This window comes from Ovis aries, chromosome 5, assembly GCF_016772045.2.
Source record: "Ovis aries strain OAR_USU_Benz2616 breed Rambouillet chromosome 5, ARS-UI_Ramb_v3.0, whole genome shotgun sequence".
Lineage (NCBI taxonomy): Eukaryota > Metazoa > Chordata > Mammalia > Artiodactyla > Bovidae > Ovis > Ovis aries.
This window is the reverse complement of record NC_056058.1, coordinates 18,159,716-18,176,509: the sequence shown is the minus strand read 5'-3', so window position 1 is coordinate 18,176,509 and position 16,794 is coordinate 18,159,716. Positions and strand designations below refer to the sequence as shown.

Below are 16,794 nucleotides of genomic sequence, written 5' to 3'. Positions count from 1 at the left end.
ACAGGGCAGAAATGATGAAGCATGTATTGTCTTCCAGTGCAGGGGCAGGGCTGGGCATGGGAGCGGGCGGCTGGTGGGAGAGCCAACCACGTGGTCATGCCCAGTGGGTCTGTCAGTGTGTTTGGCTCTGATGGTCTGCACTCACCGTAACCCCAGAGCAGCCTGAATGTCACAAGCAGGCGGTGACAGGCTGAGGAGGCCGCTTGTAGGTGGTCAACAGGGAGTGCCAGTGTCCCTGAATGCCTGGATCCCTGATCCATGCCAGTCCTTGCAGCCCAGCTGGTGGCAGGTTCTGTGGGAGTGAGAGGGTGGACCCAGGGGTGGCGGTGTGAGTAGCCAGCAAGGCCTGGCTTAGCGCCCTGGGCTTGGAGGGTGCTGGGGAGGTGGGTAGGACTTGTTTCCATTGCTCCTAGACTGACAGAGGGGAAGGGTGTTAGTGACAGCTGAGGGTGAGATGGGGAGGAAGAAAGCAGCCAGGCTGGAGGGGCTGCGACACTGGATGGGCCCCCCAGGTGGGGACCCAGGGGGTCCTACAAGAAACGAGGTGAGGCTCCTGCAGTGAGCAGATGCCCACGACTGGTACATCCTGTGAAGATCCTTGTCTTGGGCAGCAGGGACGAGGGAGGCCGGAGTCCAGACCTGCCCTTGAGTAGCTTCTGTCATGCAGGTGAGTGGACAGTAAAGTGTTGAGTGCATGTGGCAGGCACAGTGTGAAGGAGGGTGGGGGGCTTGGGAAGAGGCAGCTAGCTCTCTTGAGCCCAGGGCTGAGGTGGGAGTAAGGGTCCAGTGTGGGGCACAGACAACAGCCGGGCTGAGGCGGTGCCCCAAGCCGTGGGCATAGCTATGCAAAGGCCCTGGGGCAGGACCATGTTGGAGGAACAGAGGAGGGAGACCTGTGTGTGTGGAGCAGAATGAGCAAGGGGGAGAGGGAGGAGGGGAAGGAAGGGAGGGGACAGGGGAGGTCAGGCAGGGCCTGGTGGGCTGAGGAGAGGATTTGGGCTTTTACCCCCAGGGAGGTGGAACAGGACCATGTTGCGTGTGGAGACCTGGACACAGGTGGGAAGGGACCAGGGAGGAGGCTGTGCCCTGTCAGGTGCTGGCAGGAGTATAGCCACAAGCCACTGGAGATGGTGAAACAGCCAGGTTCTATATTTGTTAATTTTTGTGTGTGTGGTAAAATGCGCATAACATATTAAGGTGTACAATTCAGTATGTTTTTAGTATGTATCCTATGTTGTGCTACCATCATCACTGTTCCAGAATTTTCCATTCCTGAAAAGAAGCCCCATCCCCATCAGCAGTCACCCCCCGCCTTCCCCCTCCCAGCCCCTGACAACCAGAAACCCACTCTGTGGACCTGCCTGCTCTGGACGTTTCCCATCAGTGGAGTCACACCCTGTGTGCCCTTCTGTGTCTGCTTCTCTCACGAGCGCCGTGTTTTCAGGGTTGTGTCAAGTGTATCACTCTGTTCTGTGCTGAGAAGTGCTCCCCAGCACGGAGGGACCCTGCTTGGGGTTTCTGTTCTGCGGTTGGTGGGTGTTTGGGTTCCTTCCGCTCTGGCTTCGGTGGCGTGTGCTGTTGTGAACTCGTGTGCAGACTCTCAAAACTGGGTAAAGGACTGGATGCGGGGAGAAGGTGGAGCTGAGATTGTGGAAGGGAGATTCAGAAAGTTGGTTCTGTTCCAAGATGCCCCTGTGGGGGTGTTGGGGGACAGAAAAGAGACGGTTGGACCGAGCCCCAGGCCGGCCTCACCCAGGAGCTCCACCGCGGGCCCCTCTCCTGAGGGAGGGAGGCAGTGGCTTGGATGGGGGCCAGTAGGCCCAGCTGTTGCCAGGACACTGGGGTGGCCTTTGTCGCTGTCAACAATGGCCCCACAGGACTTGGAGGCAGGAGCCCCCAGGCACGCAGAGGCAGACATGCAGACCCTGAGGCGGCAGGCTGCCTGGCCCTGTGTTCCCCGGGGGACCCTGGAAGTGGATTTCCCTCCGCCTCTCTACAGGTGAGCACATGCTGCCCTGTGCCGCTCCCCCAGTTTGCTTCCCACCAGCCTCAGTCTGTCTCCATAAAGGCTCCCCTCTCCTAACCTGGCTGCTCCCTGCACCCATCCCCTCCCACCCGTGCCTGGCTTGGGACCTGGCAGGAGTTGGTGCAGGTCACGTGGTGGTTCATGCCTGCACAGCACAGCCAGCCAGCAGAGCAGAGGGTCCTGTGAACCCCACGCTGCTGGACCAGTTTTCACAAGGGGCACAGAATACACTCTCTCCCCTCTGGGGGCTGGAGGTCAAGACCAAGCTGTCTGTCTGCAGGGTTGGGGCCTCTTGAGGCCACGAGGGGGCGCCTGTCCCCTGACCTTCTGGGCTGAGGGTGTGGGCGGTCTGTGGTCCCTTGGCTTGTAAAGGCATCACCCACACTGCCTCCGCATCACGTGACCTCCCCTGCCCGTCCAGATCCCCTGCCTTACTGGGAGTCTGCATCGGGGTCATGTTAGGGCCTCCCTCACCCAGCGTGACCCTTTTTTCGGCTGCGCTGGGTCTGTTGCTGCACGGGATTCTCATTACAGCAGGTTCTTTTGCTGTGTAGCACAGGCTCTAGAGTGTTCAGGCTTCAGTAGTTGTGACTCCTGGGCTTGAAGGCACAGTCTTAGTAGGCACGCAGGCTTTAGCTGCCTCCCGGCATGTAGGATCTTTCTGGACCAGGGGTCGCACACGTCTCCTACATTGGCACAGGGGGATTCTTCACCACTGAGCCCCCAGGGAAGCCCCACCCCCTCTGGAGTTAATCTGCTAAGACCATATCTCCAAATAAGGTCACATTCTGAGACTCCAGGTGGACAGGAACTTGGGGGACACCTTCAACCCACTAGAGGACCCATTAATCATTAATAAGCTATAATGGTATACTATGCAGCTTTACAAAAACAGGTGAGCGAGTACCTTGGGTGCTGCATTTCCAAGAAAATTAAGAAAAGCTGTGCCACCTCGATTGAAGCAGGGTCCCACAGGTGTGCAGTGGGACACAGGTGCGTGCAGACACTGCTGCTGCAAGGGGATGGACAGCAATGAGTACAGGACGGCTGTGAGGGTTGGGGGAACGACGGAGCGGGTCAGGGCTGGCAGCTGGGGTGGGAGATGACCTTTCTTCAGTGCTCTATTTAAATGCTGGGCTTCCCTGGTGACTGAGGTGGTAAAGAATCCACCTGGGTGGGGAAGCTCCCCTGGAGGAGGGCATAGCAACCCACTCCAATATTCTTGCCTGGAGGATCCCCATGGACAGAAGAGCCTGGCGAGCTACAGTCCATGTGGTCACAAAGAGTCAGACATGACTGAGCAACTAAGCACAACACATTCATTTAAACGGCAGTAGGTGTCTCGATTCTAGACCAAGAAGGCTTCATTTATTAGGAAAACATTTTTCTTTCAGCTGTAATGCAGTGTTTTTATTTCTTGAGGTAATAATTGACACAGACACTTTCACTGTGTGTTGTTTTAGGCTGTTTAAATTCCTTTCCACAAACCACATGCACTTTGTGGTTTCAGTTCATTTTGTAGCTCAAAAGGGTAAGGCCTGACAGAGGGTCCCTGCAAGCAGCAAATCCAGCCCACGGCCACTTCCCAGACACAGTAGGCCACACTCTCCTCTTCTGGTTTGTTTGCCCTGTGGGGTGAGAACCCCAAGCAGGCACAGAGGAGATGGTTTAGTCAGCAGCCCTGCTGGCACCATCTTGGGGTCACAGGCTCATTCCCTGGGGCACCCACATCCCTGGAGCTAGATTGCCAGGTCACTGCACGCGCCCACCTCTGTCCCTCGGGCAGTGGGGCTGCCAGGGTGTCTAGAAGGGGAGCTTTAGTTTTAATGATGCCTGCTTGAGGTTTTAGTGTCACCATCAGCATATTTCCACTTCCCTTGGCTCTGCCAGCCTCAGTTCTTACATCTTCCCCTGCTGCCCCACAACCTTTGCACGAGCTGCTTGTCTCACATCACTGTTACCTCCTCCTCCAGGAAGCCCTCCTGAGGTGCTCAGCCTGGGAGAGGGTCTGGTACCAGAGGCCCCTGGAACAGGAGGCATAGGTGCTTCTTTAAATGTGAGCCAGTCTTAGTGCCTGGGTGCCCCTGGGGACTTGGAGGAATGGTGAGGGCACTTCCTGGGAGCCTGGGCTCCTCCACACGTTTTCCCTGGATCCTCAGCCCATGGCTCCCAGGCAAGACCAGTGACAGTGAAATCTGGGCCACTCAGCTGTAGCTGAGACCATTTCCAGTACACTTCCAGGCCAGGGTGGCTTCCTGGAGGAAAGGGCCTGCAGGTCTGTGAGGTTGGAGAAGGGACTTGGTAGAGGCGAGAAAAGGTGAAGAAGCATTTAAGAGGTTCCTGGGGGTCGGGGAGGATGGGGTAGAGAGGAGGGGCTACCAGGGGGCAGCCTCCCACACCTCTGGCAGGGCCTCTGCCTCTGCACCGATGCCAGCAAAGAGGATAGAGAGGCCCAGGGAGGGCAGGGGGGCTGCAAGCTCAGTCACTCTCCTCCCGCCCCTTGCCCACAGCGATGACTACCTGTCCCAGGAGGGTCCCCGCTGGACTCCGGCCATCAAGCAGGCCACGCGCTGGAAGTACACGCCCATGGGACGCGACGCGGCCGGCCAGCTGTGGTACACGGGCCTGACCAACTCGGACTCCCGGGAAGCCTGGTACACGCTCCCACGGGCTCCGGACAGCCCGTACCGTGAGGCTTATGCCCGCTGGCACGGGTGCTATGGCCACCGGGAGCGCAGCCTGCCCTCCGGTGAGCGCCCGACCCCTCCCGCCCCTACCTTCCCCCACCGTTCCCAGGCCTGGAAAACAGGTGGGGCCGGAGGTGCGGAGCTGACCCCAACCCCCACCCCGCAGCCTACACCCAGCGTCTGCGGGAGACGGCCTGGTATGACCCCATCATCCCCGCCCAGTACACAGACCCCAGCACTCGGTGGGGAAGCGTGCTGTGGAAGGACAGGCCCATCAGGGGCAAAGAATTCGGTGAGGCCGGGGGCAGGGGACGGGGCTCGGGGCGGGACCGCCTGGGGGCGTGGCCAGCCGTGACCTGGGTCCTGGCCCCGCCCCACAGCCGTCAACAGGCACCGTTTCGGGGTGGAACCGCTCTGGCGGGCGTCTGACTATGTGCGGTACCTGTCAGCGCCCCAGCGCCCACGCTACACCGCCCAGAACTACCGACAGTGGGGCCTGGAACCCTACTGTCCCGCCACCAACCAGCGGCCCCCGCCCGTCTATACATCCAGTCACTGATAAAGATCGTGCTGCTGCCCGACGCGGCTCTGCAGGGGCGCAGGCGCCACCACTCCCACCCGCCCTGGGCGTCCGTCCACCTCTGGGGCCAGGGCCTGGGGGCAGTCAGGTAAAGGGAGAGCCTGGTGGCCAAACTCGAGGCAGAGGCAGACAGACGCCCACCCTGGCCCCGCCCCGGGCCGAGGCAAACCGCCAAGGCAGTCCCGGCCCCAGGCAGCTCTTTATTCATGGTCAGCAGTGGCCTGGGCACAGGGGATTGCACTCGGGGACCCCAGCCAGGCACGCTGAGCCTCGCCGCCTCCACGGCCAGGGTTTGGGCCCAGCCGCCCAACCCCCAGGTTGGGGCTCCTGGCAGGCTTAGCGACAGCTCTGTCCTCCAGGGCCCTGCAGCACCCGGGAAACCCTTGGCTGGCCAGGGCTGAGCTCCATGCAGCCCCTGGGCCCAGGACCCTCATATTCAGCCCCACATAAGACAAAGCACCTCCATCATCCAGGCCATGGGAGATGGGTTAGAGTTGGCACTGGAGTACACCAAACCACAAGAATCCCACCAGCTTGGTGTCTTCCCCTTACCCCAGCAGGGATAAGCTGCTGGGACCTCATCCATCCTGACCTCCACCCACAGCCAGACAGAGACAGGACAACGCAGGGGAGGGAGCGGAGGGGCTGCTCCAGACCTCTGGCCATCAGATGTTCACAGTCGAGGTTAATTTACAAAGGGCAAGGGACCACAGGGTGGGGTCAGGGCTAGGCTCCAGGGTCCCCTGCAAGAGAAGGGGTGGGAGTGGGGTTGGGGGGATGGGCCAGCCATCCCCCGGCTGTCCCAGACCTACCACCACCCAGGACTAGTTGGGGCTTTTGTGGAGTGGGGGCACCTACGACTCACATTTCCGAAGGCGGATGGGCCAGACCAGGAGACTGCACAGAGCCAGGGTGGCGGCTACGCCCACACCACCTGTCACGACCACCATCACCCAATGGTAGAAAGCCACACAGGCTTTGCAGCAGAGCTCCAAGCTGGGGAGGAGCAAGAGGGAGTGAGAGCTATCACTAGGTACCCTCTGGCCCCAGGCTGGACCTCCTGCTCTTCTCAGGAGGTGGTGGGTCACCCTCCACCCCCTTATCCCCTCCAGCATCTGATACCTCACCCAGTAAGGTCAGCTCTGCCTTCAAAGTCTATCCCAGACTCCCCATTTGTCCTCCCTCGGGACCCCCAACCCAGTCCAGCCCAGTACCACCCCCACCCCTACATCCTAGTCCTCTCCAGTTCCCACCTTCACTGCCCCATCTGTCCTTCCAAGAGCCACTAGAGGGCGCAGTGAGCAACTGAGTCAGGCCCACCCCTCTGCCCACAGGGCTGGGGCCACCCCCAACCCTGCAGTCATCCTCCCCTGCTGCTGCCTCTGCACGACCTGCGCCATCCCCTCCCTGCCCTCCTCACTCTCCAGACACCCAGGCCTTCTCCACTGTTCTTTCAACATACCAGGCCTGGTCCTGCCCCAGGGGCTTTGCTCAGGCTCTTCCTCTCCATTTACCTAGAAATCCCTGACATCCCCCAGGTTTCAGATCCCATGTCACCTCAAGGAAGCCCTTCCTGACCTCTTGCCCTAGTGGGCCTTCCTAAGTGGTGTCCTTCAAGCCCTCGTACACATTTATTCATGGGATAGTACTGTGCCTGGAACCCTAAGGCCTAAGGATCTGAATGACAGGGATTCCAGGCTTCCCACTGCCCTGTCCACTCCCATCACCCAACCCACCTTTCTGTCATCAGCTCCCAGCACAGGGCACACTGTCCACTCTGAATAAATGGGTTCTGGAAGTGGGGAATAACCTGGTCTCCCTGACTCTGAGGCCACCACCACTGTGTTGGGATCTTCTGTCGGTCATGGAATCCATAGTCTGCGGGCAGTGCCTGGCATACAACACAGGCTTGGCACACCTTACTAGACATGACAACAGCTGGATGGGGTACTCACGAGCAGGGGTGCAGGCTCTGGATGGCCATAACTGCCAGCCCATTGGCCACCTTGTCCGAGAAGCTCATGGCGCCGTACACGAAGGCTCCACTGTGCTGGAGGGACACAGGCAGGGGGGTCAGCACCCCAGGCCTCGGCCCCAGTCCCCAACCTCGACTTGGCCCCACTCAGCAATCCTACCGTGTGAGGGCCGATGAGGTCAGCTGTCATGGCCAACGAGGTGACCAGGATGGTGGCACAGCCCATGCCCAGCAACACAGCCGCCACATACACAGCCATGCCCAGCTCATCTGCCAGCGCCACCCAGGCTGCAAAGGCCAGGATCACCAGGAGGCCCACAAAGTAGGTCATCTGCAGAGCACCCAGCCCGGCGTCAGGCCCACCTCATTGGGCAGCCCGGAGCCGGACACCAGCCCTTTCTGGTCTCCAATCTGGCCCCCAGCCCCAGCAAACGAGGACTGAGTTGAGTCATCCCTAAGAAGCCCCCAACTCTGACCTCGGAGAATTCCGAGGTTCTGAGCCTGCTGGTACTGAGTGATCCATGGAGCGCATGTTCTACCGCTAAGCTGTCTGCCATGGCTGCCACTAGAGACTGGTGGCTACTCATGTCTCAACACAAGTTAATAAAGGAAATCAAATGAAGTGTTTGGTTCCTCAGTCATACCTGCCAGGCCTACTCCTGACCTCTAGAGGGCTGTGGGTGGTCACAGGGTGCTCAACGCCCGGTTCTACAACTCACTTCCCATCAGGACGTGGGTGCCCTGTCCAGAGTCGCCCAGGTTCTGGGGGCACCCCCCTCCCCGCCTTCCCACTCACATTCCTCCCGATGCACTTGTTCACTGGCTTCATGAGGAAGGAGGAGCAGAAACCGCTAAGGTACATCACCAGCGGGATGGTGGCGATGAACCTCTGTGGGGTGGAGAGGGCGCAAACACGTCGGGCCTGGCTCAGCAGGCTCAAGGACCCCTGTCCCAACCTGTCCGCCCGGCTCACCTTGGGCAGGTGGAGGGAGTAGGTGAGGTACATGGCTATGTACGTCTGGGACAGGTTCACAATAAGCCTCGTGCTCATGTACAGCAGGCCAACCTAGGAACACATGGAGCATGGGGCCAGGGGGCAGGGTGCCAAGTCAGGATGAGTCACCCTGCAGCTTGCCACCCAGCAGCTGGCACCTGACCATTAGCAGTGACCGCCTAGCTGGTCAGGTGGAGAAGATGGCATGATCTATTAGTAATGTCTGTCCTGGGTGTGGACTGCGGAAGGGGTGCATTTGCTCTAGTGTCTGCCATCTCTGCCTGCAGCCAAGCACAGTGAGGGCCCTGGTGGGGGAGAAGCATCAACCCCAACCTTGTTTGACCCTCCTCCCCCTAATGTCATACCTGATAAAAGGCTGGCTCCCGAAGCCAGTGTTTCCAGAGCAGCAAGGGCTGGGCGGTAGAGGGAGCCAACAGGGGGCTGTGTTCACCGGGCTCCTCCACCTGCCGCCGGCGCCCCTCCCTGGTGCCCAGGTGGAACAGCAGTGAGAAGATAGCTCCGACACCCACCACCAGCAGGGAGAGGTTCTGGGGACCGGGTAGGAGAGTGGTCAGCAGTGACACTTGGCCCCAACCCTGCGCTCAAGTCCTTGGGAGCACCCCTCCCAGCCCCCCCAGCTCACCCGGAACACTGGCACATCCTGGACCCCTAGTTGGTCGCTGACATCCTCAGCGGGGCCAGTGCGGGGAGAGCCCTGCAGGTGTAGCAGAAGCCAGGCAGCTCCATAGACAGTGATGTTGGCCACCACAGTGAAGGCGTACCTGTGGGACAGTCAGGCCTCAGAGCGGCCACCCAGAAGCCACACAACCGCTTCCTTCCCAGGCGGTCACCCAGTCAGAGATGCTAGCCATGCCTGGGGAAGTCCTGGCCACATGATGTCAACCACCAACACATCAGGTAGTCCCCGGAAAGCCTCTGCTGGCCTCAGTTTCCCCAGTCTCCACATTATCAGACTTCCTGCTCTGAACCAAGACTCCACCAAGAGGTCCTGCCTACCCAGGGCCCAGAGTGCAGAGATTCCACAAAGCAGGGCCGAGTCAGGCTGCAACCCAGAGACCTGAGATACTCAGAAACCCTGGGCTTCAGCTGGGCAGAGTTACCTGGGCCCGCACCTGCCTGTAGCCCCTGAGCCCTGTCCCCCAGGGCCTCACCAGATAAGGAGCCTCTGGGTTTCACTGGGACTCTGTTTCCCTTTCTGAAAGTGAAAACAAGAACACCCCCAGTCACGAGGCTCTTGTGGGTAGAAAGCACCCGGAGCTTGACGTCTATGAGTCCAGCCCGCCCCCTGCAGCTGGGGCCTTTGGGGGCCCCAGTCATTGGGCAATCCCCCGATGCCGTTAGTGCCTGCAGCTCCCAGCCCTAATGGGGAACTGGGCCGCGGAGAGGCGGGGCCTCATGACCAGCGTTCATGCCTGAATGGCCACCTGCAGGAGCGACATCCCTCCTGCCCAACAGTCACCTCCTGATCCCCGCTCCCCCGACACAGGCCCCACTCTGCTCAAACCCTCTCCTTGGGCACATGTTAATCAACCTCCTGGGCTTGTCATGAGAATGAAAGATGGTTTGCTGTGCTCACACACGGCAAGTGTTCTAAAGGGCTCCTGCTACCACCGCACCTAGAATCGCCACCTTTAAGTAAGTTAGTGGATGAGCTGGGGGCCAGCTGTACCCACATGTGACAGGTAGCATGCTAAGATGCCCAGAGATCCCCCTGCCCTGCTTCCTCTCCATCTAACCTCTTCCCTTTGGGGAATAGAACCTATGAATACAATGGGATGTCAGGCCATGTTAAGATAACATCGTATGGCAAAGATCAAGGGATTTTGCAGATGTAATTAAAACAGACTATCCCTGGCGGGCCTCCTGGAGAAGTAAATGGCAACCCACTCCATGGAAAATCCCATGGACAAAGGTGTCTGGTGGGCTACAGTTCATGGGGTCGCAAACAGTTGGACACGACTGAACGACTGAGCACATCCTGGGTGGGCCTGATCTAATCAAGTGACCCTCAGAAAGAAGGCGGCTCACACCATCCCTGAGATCAGAGACTCTCATGCTGGCCACAAAGAAGCAGCAAACCCCAGGACTTCTAAAAGGAAGCAAACATAGCAAACGATGACAACATAAGCGGGGCAGAGGGACCTGAAATCTCAGCCAACACCTCAACTGCAGCCTCAAGCCTGAAGCTGAGAACCTAGCTAAGTGAAGCCAGACTCCTCACCTGCCAGAACTGTGAGGCAGTCCATATGTGCTGTCTGAAGCTGCTGATGCAGTGCTATTTGTTACGCAGCAACAGCTGAATGATACACTGATCGACGGATGTCCATTCTGGGGCTGAGACCCAGAGCCACACAGCCAAGCAGAGCTCAGACATGGTAGGTTGCCCTGGGCCCCCTGCCCCACCCTGCCCTGCCCCAGAGGTGGTACCTCAGAGCCGTGAGCTCCACCTTCTCGTGGTCGTTGGTGACGAGCTCTGGGATGAGGCTGAGGTGGGCAATTTGTGTAGCAGCCCAGCCGAACTGGAAGATCACAATGAAGGGCCCGTAGTAGAGGAGTGCAGCCCACTCAGGTGTGGCGGGCCCACAGCCCAGGCAGGGGCTGAAGATGAAGGGGAAGGACAGCAAGACACAGATGGTGCCTGTGGACAAGCAGAGGGGGAGGGCATGTCACAGGCCTTCCCGCTGGCCCCGGGCCCCCCAGACACAGACACAGACACAGACAAGGGTACACAGTGAGTGAGGGCCAGAGGCCCGGGCTCCCTGGGCTCACAGCCCTGTGACAGATAGGGAAACTAAGGCAGAGAGATCTAGGGGTCCCCCGAGGACATACACCCAAACAGGACAGAGCAGCTGGGCCTCCCCATCCAGGCTACCTGCCCCTTGTGTGTGGTGGGGAAACACACAGAGTAGGTCACATGCCATACCCATGAGGGGGCAGGGGCAGGAATGGGGGGCCCCGTGCCAGCTCAGGACTCCCCAGGCTCGCCCCCTAGGTGACAGCTCAAGAAACTGAAGCAGAGCTTGAGGCCATGCAGCAGGTTGAAAGAGCGCTGCGGGGTCCCCTGGGGAAGTGCCCACCACTTCCCCTTCCTGCCTCCCCACCAAGGAGGACTTCTCCTCCAAGTTCCTACCAGGTGACGCTGGGTGGGGCTGGTTGGACCCTGCCCTCCCTGAACCCTAGTGTCCCCATGAGCCCATGAGAGGGCCTCTACCTGGAAAGTACCCTAATTCCTCAGAACAAGCACAGGTCCTTCTCGAGGCCTCAAAGGCCCTGCCGACCTGCCCCGTACTCTCCCTGCCCTCCCCTCCTCCCACTTCCTCCCCTCAGCTCACTCTGCTCCAGGCACTGGGCCTCCAGCTGTCCCTCCTGCCCCAGGGCCTTGGCACCATCTGTGCCCTCTGCCTGGAATGCTTCTCCCCACATCTGAGCAAGACCCACTCCTCTCCATCCCTTGGGACTGAACTCAAATGTCACCTCCTCCAAAAAGCTCCCCTCCCAACCAGCTCCGTTGCCAGCAGTCCCCTCCCCACCCAGACACCATCTGAATCCTGCTTTCTCTTCTTCATGTCCCTTAGCACTCACAGAAATTCTTTGTCTGTCTGCCTGTCTGTCTGAGGGTGGGTGACAGGTCTCTCCAGGTCACTTCTGTGTCCCTGGCACCCATTACAGAGCCTGGCACACCAAGATCTTGTCAATGAGTGAATAATAACAGTGGCTTCTGTTTACAGCCCAAAGCAGTACATGTTATTATTAACCCCATTTCCTGATGAGGAAACTGAGGCCCACAGAGTGAGCTATGGAACTAAGAGTCCGGCCCTCCACCCTTCTCCTCCCATCCCCGGAGGGCCTGGAGTCAGACTTCCGTTCTTCCTCTTTCCTGCCCTGGCTCGGGCTCTGGAGGTGACCTCATCCCCCAGACCTTGGGCCTGCCCCCACAGTCAGATTGGGAACTGAAACCCAAACCACCCTCGCTATTTCTCTGGAACTGGTGCCTGAGAAGGGCACCCCGGGCCCCTCCAGATGCCTGGAGGTCTGGCGGCCACTCAGGGCCAGACAGGAACTACTGTAGACTCTGGTCAGAAGAATGTGCTGCCATAGCCAGACTCTACCCTGCCACTGCTCAGGTAGTTAACCATTGTCAGCGCCCCAGGCTGCCTGGCTGTGGGACTTTGGCAAGCGACTTTACATCTCTGGGCCTTTGCCTCCAGAAAAGGGAGCTAATGAAAATACCCCACAAGATGGGTGTGAGGATTAAGAGTTAATGAAATTGGGAACTTCTACTACTCTGAGCCACTTCCTGTCTCAGCAACTTCAAAGCCATGAGACTTCACACCTTTGCAGATGCTGTTTCAACTACTTGGAATGCCGCCCCATAAGCACACACTCCTATTCATCCTCCAAAACCCCAAAGCTAATGCCCCCTCCAGTGCTCTGCTTCTTCCTTATGAAGTCCAGTCTACCCACCGGCCCCAACCTGGACCCCACAGGAGTATCCATGTGCTCTCTGGGTCCTCTGTGGGCTAGAAGGGGAGCCCAGATGCTCATTAAAGGTGAACATCAAGTCCGTCCCCACTACCCACAGATTCAGGGGCAAAATAGAGTGGAAGTGGGCACTGTGGCCAAGGTGACCTTCATTCAAGTCACCTTATCAGGCCTCACAAGGGGCCACCCTGGCTTCCTCTCCCCACAGATCTTCATGGATCTTCCTATGTGCTAACCCCAAGGCAGGGGGAGGGTACAGGTAGATGTCTGGTTGGGGCACCCATTCCCCACATCTGTTTTGCCTAAACACAAAGCCTTCAGTTTAGGGGACTTAGATTTTGGTCTGGGGTCAGGTGAGACCCTCACTGAAGCTCAGCCCTCTGATTACAAAAGGGGAAGTCGGCACTGCTACTAGGTCCCATCTCAGGGCCTCTGCACAGGCAGCATCCACTGCCAGGGCCACCTACCCACTGAAGGCTCCATCTCCTTAGAAGGGTCTCATCTGTCCATCCCAGAAAGCAAAAAGAGTCCTCACACCTCTTTAGCCCAGGAACGACCTGTTTGGTGTGTGTGTCAACAAGTCTACCCAAATATTATGAACAAAATTGCATTCGAGATTGCGAATTCAGCTCTGTAAGCGATCCCAATGTGAGCCCATGGAGGGACACCTCCGTCTGCGGTCTGAGTCACCTGCCTCTACCTGCTCGTCTAACAGCCTGAGCGTGCTCAGTGTCTAAGAAACCTGAAATCCAGCCCAGAGCCGCTGCAGACACAGCAATGCCGGCCACCCGCAGGCAACCTGGAGGTCTGCTGAACCTTGCAAATATGTCACGCACAAGGGCCCGGGGCAAATAACTGCCTCTTCAGTCACTGTTTTCAAGGGCAGGGAGATACTAGCCCAGCCCTCCTGGCTCTTGAAAAGTTGCCACCCTGAATTCTCATAAGTGGCAGGATTCCCGACTCTGCTTCTTGAAATGCCTGGCGTGCCCCAAGTGCCAGGATGCGGCTAGTACTTCTGCCAGGAAGAGAACAGTAGGCAAAGTGGCCCACAGCTAATCTCAGGGCCCAGGGTCCAGGCGGGCAGAGGAGGGACTCTAGGAGCTGGGCCTTATCAGGGGTGTGCACTGGGGAGGGTACTCCTGCCCCTGTGACACCTACCTCCTCCCCTCGCAGACAGCCCTCTAGTCCAGGCAACTCCCCCAGAAGGAACAGAGGGTAACCCCATAGCCTTCTCTGAAGAACCCCATCCCATCAGCTGGACAAGCACAGAACCCTGACCTTTCTGGCTCATCCGGCCCACAACCCAGTTCCCAGGGCAGCTCCCCAAAGTCACCAATTGCCAGGTTGCCCAAGATGGGGCAGAAGACAGACGGACAAAGTGCACTGAGGGGACAGAGAGCGACACGGGGTTCTAGGCAACCTAACTCAGAGCCGTCATCGGTGGTCACTCTCATACAGACAGAGAGAAGTCAGGCCAGACCAGACAGACTGACAGTGGAGGCACTGGCAGGAAGATCCAACCCAGAGAGGGTTCAGGGTGCCCCTGAGCATAAGACAGATGAAGAAAAGCGACACTAGAGGGTCACACCCAGAGTCACATGGAGGAGGCTCCACGGGTCACCCAGCAGCCATCAGACAGACAGAGGAAGAGTACAGAGCAGTTAAGTGGACCGATGGGAAGGCTCATGGGCTGGGCAGATAGAGGACTGAGCAGTGGGACAGAGGGGCCGGCAGTCTGATGAGGGAGGCTGGACCGGGGCTTACCGACCAGGTGCCAGGCCTTGCGCGGGCCGAAGCGGGCGCAGCGGCCTGCGGCGCGGTCAGCCTCGAAGCCCACCAGGGGCGTGCACAGTCCGTCGGCCACCTGGCCGAGCAGTAGCAGCAGGCCGGCGCCGCGCGAGCTGTAGGCGCGCACCGAGTGCAGGTAGAGCAGCAGGTAGGTGAACCACATGGACGCGCACAGGTCATTGAGGAAGTGGCCCACAGCGTAGCTCAGCCGCGCGACCAGGGACAGCGGTCGCGGGGGCGCTCCGGCTCCGGCCGCCGGCGGCCCCGGGCCCATGGCGGCGCTTCGGGCTCGGCCCGTCCGTCCGGCGCTGGCAGACTGGACCCCAGAGCCGGGCTGTCCGCGTCCAGTTCTCCCCGCAGCGCCTCTCTCCTCCGCCCTACACCGCCGAGCGCTTTGGCAGCTGCGGTGCTGGTGGACCCCGGACAACCTCGGGAGGGGCGGGGAATCTCGGGAGTGGCGTCCATTCTCGCCAATTGGAGCCACACGCCGGAGAAGGCAAGCCAATCATCACGAAGAGGGGACGTGGCCCTGGGGCAAATTGGTTCTCTACGCCGGGCGCCAGCGGATTCAGCCCCGCCGGGGCTGCGAGGTCCTAGTGCCCACCGTTCTTATCCTTGGTTTGCGGACCCCCTCCCACGCAGGTTGTGGGCGACGCCAAGGGTGCTCCTAATCAGACTCGCGCCTTAAGACACACGCCGTTTCAGTCTGCCCGCAAATTTACGAGGCCTCTTGTGGGCCAAGGAGGACGGGGTGGGCTGGGGACGCGGGTGGGTGAAAGAGCGGTCCGAGTCCGACCTCGCCTGGGGCCCGGTGATTTCCGGGCCTGGAGAGACCCAGTCCGACGCAGAGAGGACACATTAGTTCTAATTAATTAGTTATTAACGATAATGGGGATGATCAAAATATTAACACCAGCTGGCATTTATGAGCGCTGATCGTGCCAAGCGCCCACGTGGATTTTCTCCTCCCAGCAGAGCAGGAGGCGGAGCAAGTCTCCAATTTCACAGGCGAGACACCGCTTTGGGGCTCATCGTGAGTCAGGTGCACGCGACTCTGAGGCCAGCGGTCTCGACTCCTCTCCATCCTCCTTCCAACGCCTTCCCCCACCCACCACCCCCGCAGCCCTCGCCACGATTGGGTCATCGCGCACACAATTTTAAGTTCCTCCAAGAGTTTGGTGCAGTTCCCCCCCGGCCTCCGGGTCTCCACCAGCAGTGGTTTAAAACTTGCACTCCGGAACCAGAGGCCGGGATCCAGGTCCAGCCCCATCCACTCCGAGCTCCTCCTGCTGGGACAAGTCCCATCTCTTCCTGGGACTCCCCAGCTCTAGAATGGGTATGCTGTATGTTTAAAAGGATCTAAGCGTCATGGGACTTCCCTGGTGGTCCAGTGGCTAAGACTCCGCCCTCCCAATACAGGGGACCTGGGTTTGATCCCTATCATAGAATTAGATGCTGCATGCCACAACTAAGACCTGGCCCAGCCAAATAAATAAGATAAAATAAAATTTTTTAAAAAGGATATAAGCATCAGCGCTTAATATTCTCAGCCAGAAAGCCTTTTCAGCACCCTCTCTTCCCCACTCAGTTATTACTCTGGGTTCCACAGTATCCTGCTCTCCCCTGCCCCATTTGTAACCCTTTGTCTTCCCCACTGGACGATAATCCCTGTGAATACACACTCTTAGTTACTGGGTTGTCCCCAGTGATGCTTGGCACATAGTAGGAACTCAAGAAATATCTGTCAAATGATTGAGTAATGGACATAAAGGCAAAGAATCAGAAATGCAGAAAAATGCAAACAGAAATTGGGAAACAGAGGGGAACCCATTTATAAACTTAAAGTTCACAGGACTTACCTGGTGGTACAGTGGTTAACACCCAGCGCTTCCACTACATAGGTTGTGGATTTGACCCCTGGTCTTTCAGGGAATTAGGATCCCCCATGCTGGAAAAAGAAGAAAAGCAAAAGGTAAACTTGAGGCTCCAGTAACCCAAGGGGTGCCCAGCCCAAACTTTGACACTGATAAGGACCAATTACTGCCACACACATTTTTTCATGGAGAGGAGCTGAAATGGGTATGAATGGGAAATAGTGGCTTCAAGAGAGATAGCCTGGTAGAAAAAGAGAGGAGATAGGGGTAGACCCAGATCTCTGATAAACAGATAAGGAGAGATCAGAGAACCACATTTCCTCCCGGCCAAGTTTGCCTCCTTTCGATTTCAGGGTTTTTTTTTCCT

General features: G+C 58.5%; 2 protein-coding genes across 3 annotated transcripts; one reads left to right on the top strand and one right to left on the bottom strand.

Moving 5' to 3' along the window:
* The first annotated feature begins 1,861 nt into the window (after positions 1–1,861).
* Positions 1,862–7,890, top strand: TEKTIP1 (tektin bundle interacting protein 1). The gene is made up of 4 exons (XM_027969886.2): positions 1,862–1,999; positions 4,537–4,775; positions 4,880–5,005; positions 5,094–7,890. The coding sequence occupies exons 1-4, from the start codon at positions 1,866–1,868 to the stop codon at positions 5,270–5,272; spliced, it is 678 nt and encodes a 225-aa protein (XP_027825687.2). The 5' UTR covers positions 1,862–1,865; the 3' UTR covers positions 5,273–7,890.
* On the bottom strand, positions 3,369–14,949 carry MFSD12 (major facilitator superfamily domain containing 12). Of its 2 annotated transcripts, XM_015095897.3 has the most exons (10): positions 14,530–14,949; positions 10,711–10,921; positions 8,906–9,044; positions 8,628–8,810; positions 8,242–8,334; positions 8,065–8,157; positions 7,429–7,599; positions 7,249–7,343; positions 6,159–6,289; positions 3,369–6,036 (listed from the first exon to the last, which is right to left on the bottom strand). In XM_015095897.3, exons 1-10 carry the CDS (start codon positions 14,825–14,827, stop codon positions 6,020–6,022), a joined length of 1,431 nt encoding a protein of 476 aa, XP_014951383.3. In that variant the 5' UTR covers positions 14,828–14,949; the 3' UTR covers positions 3,369–6,019. The 2 variants fall into 2 exon arrangements, with proteins under 2 accessions (XP_014951383.3, XP_027825686.2); XM_027969885.2 differs by lacking the exon at positions 7,429–7,599.
* Between the last annotated feature and the right edge of the window lie 1,845 nt (positions 14,950–16,794).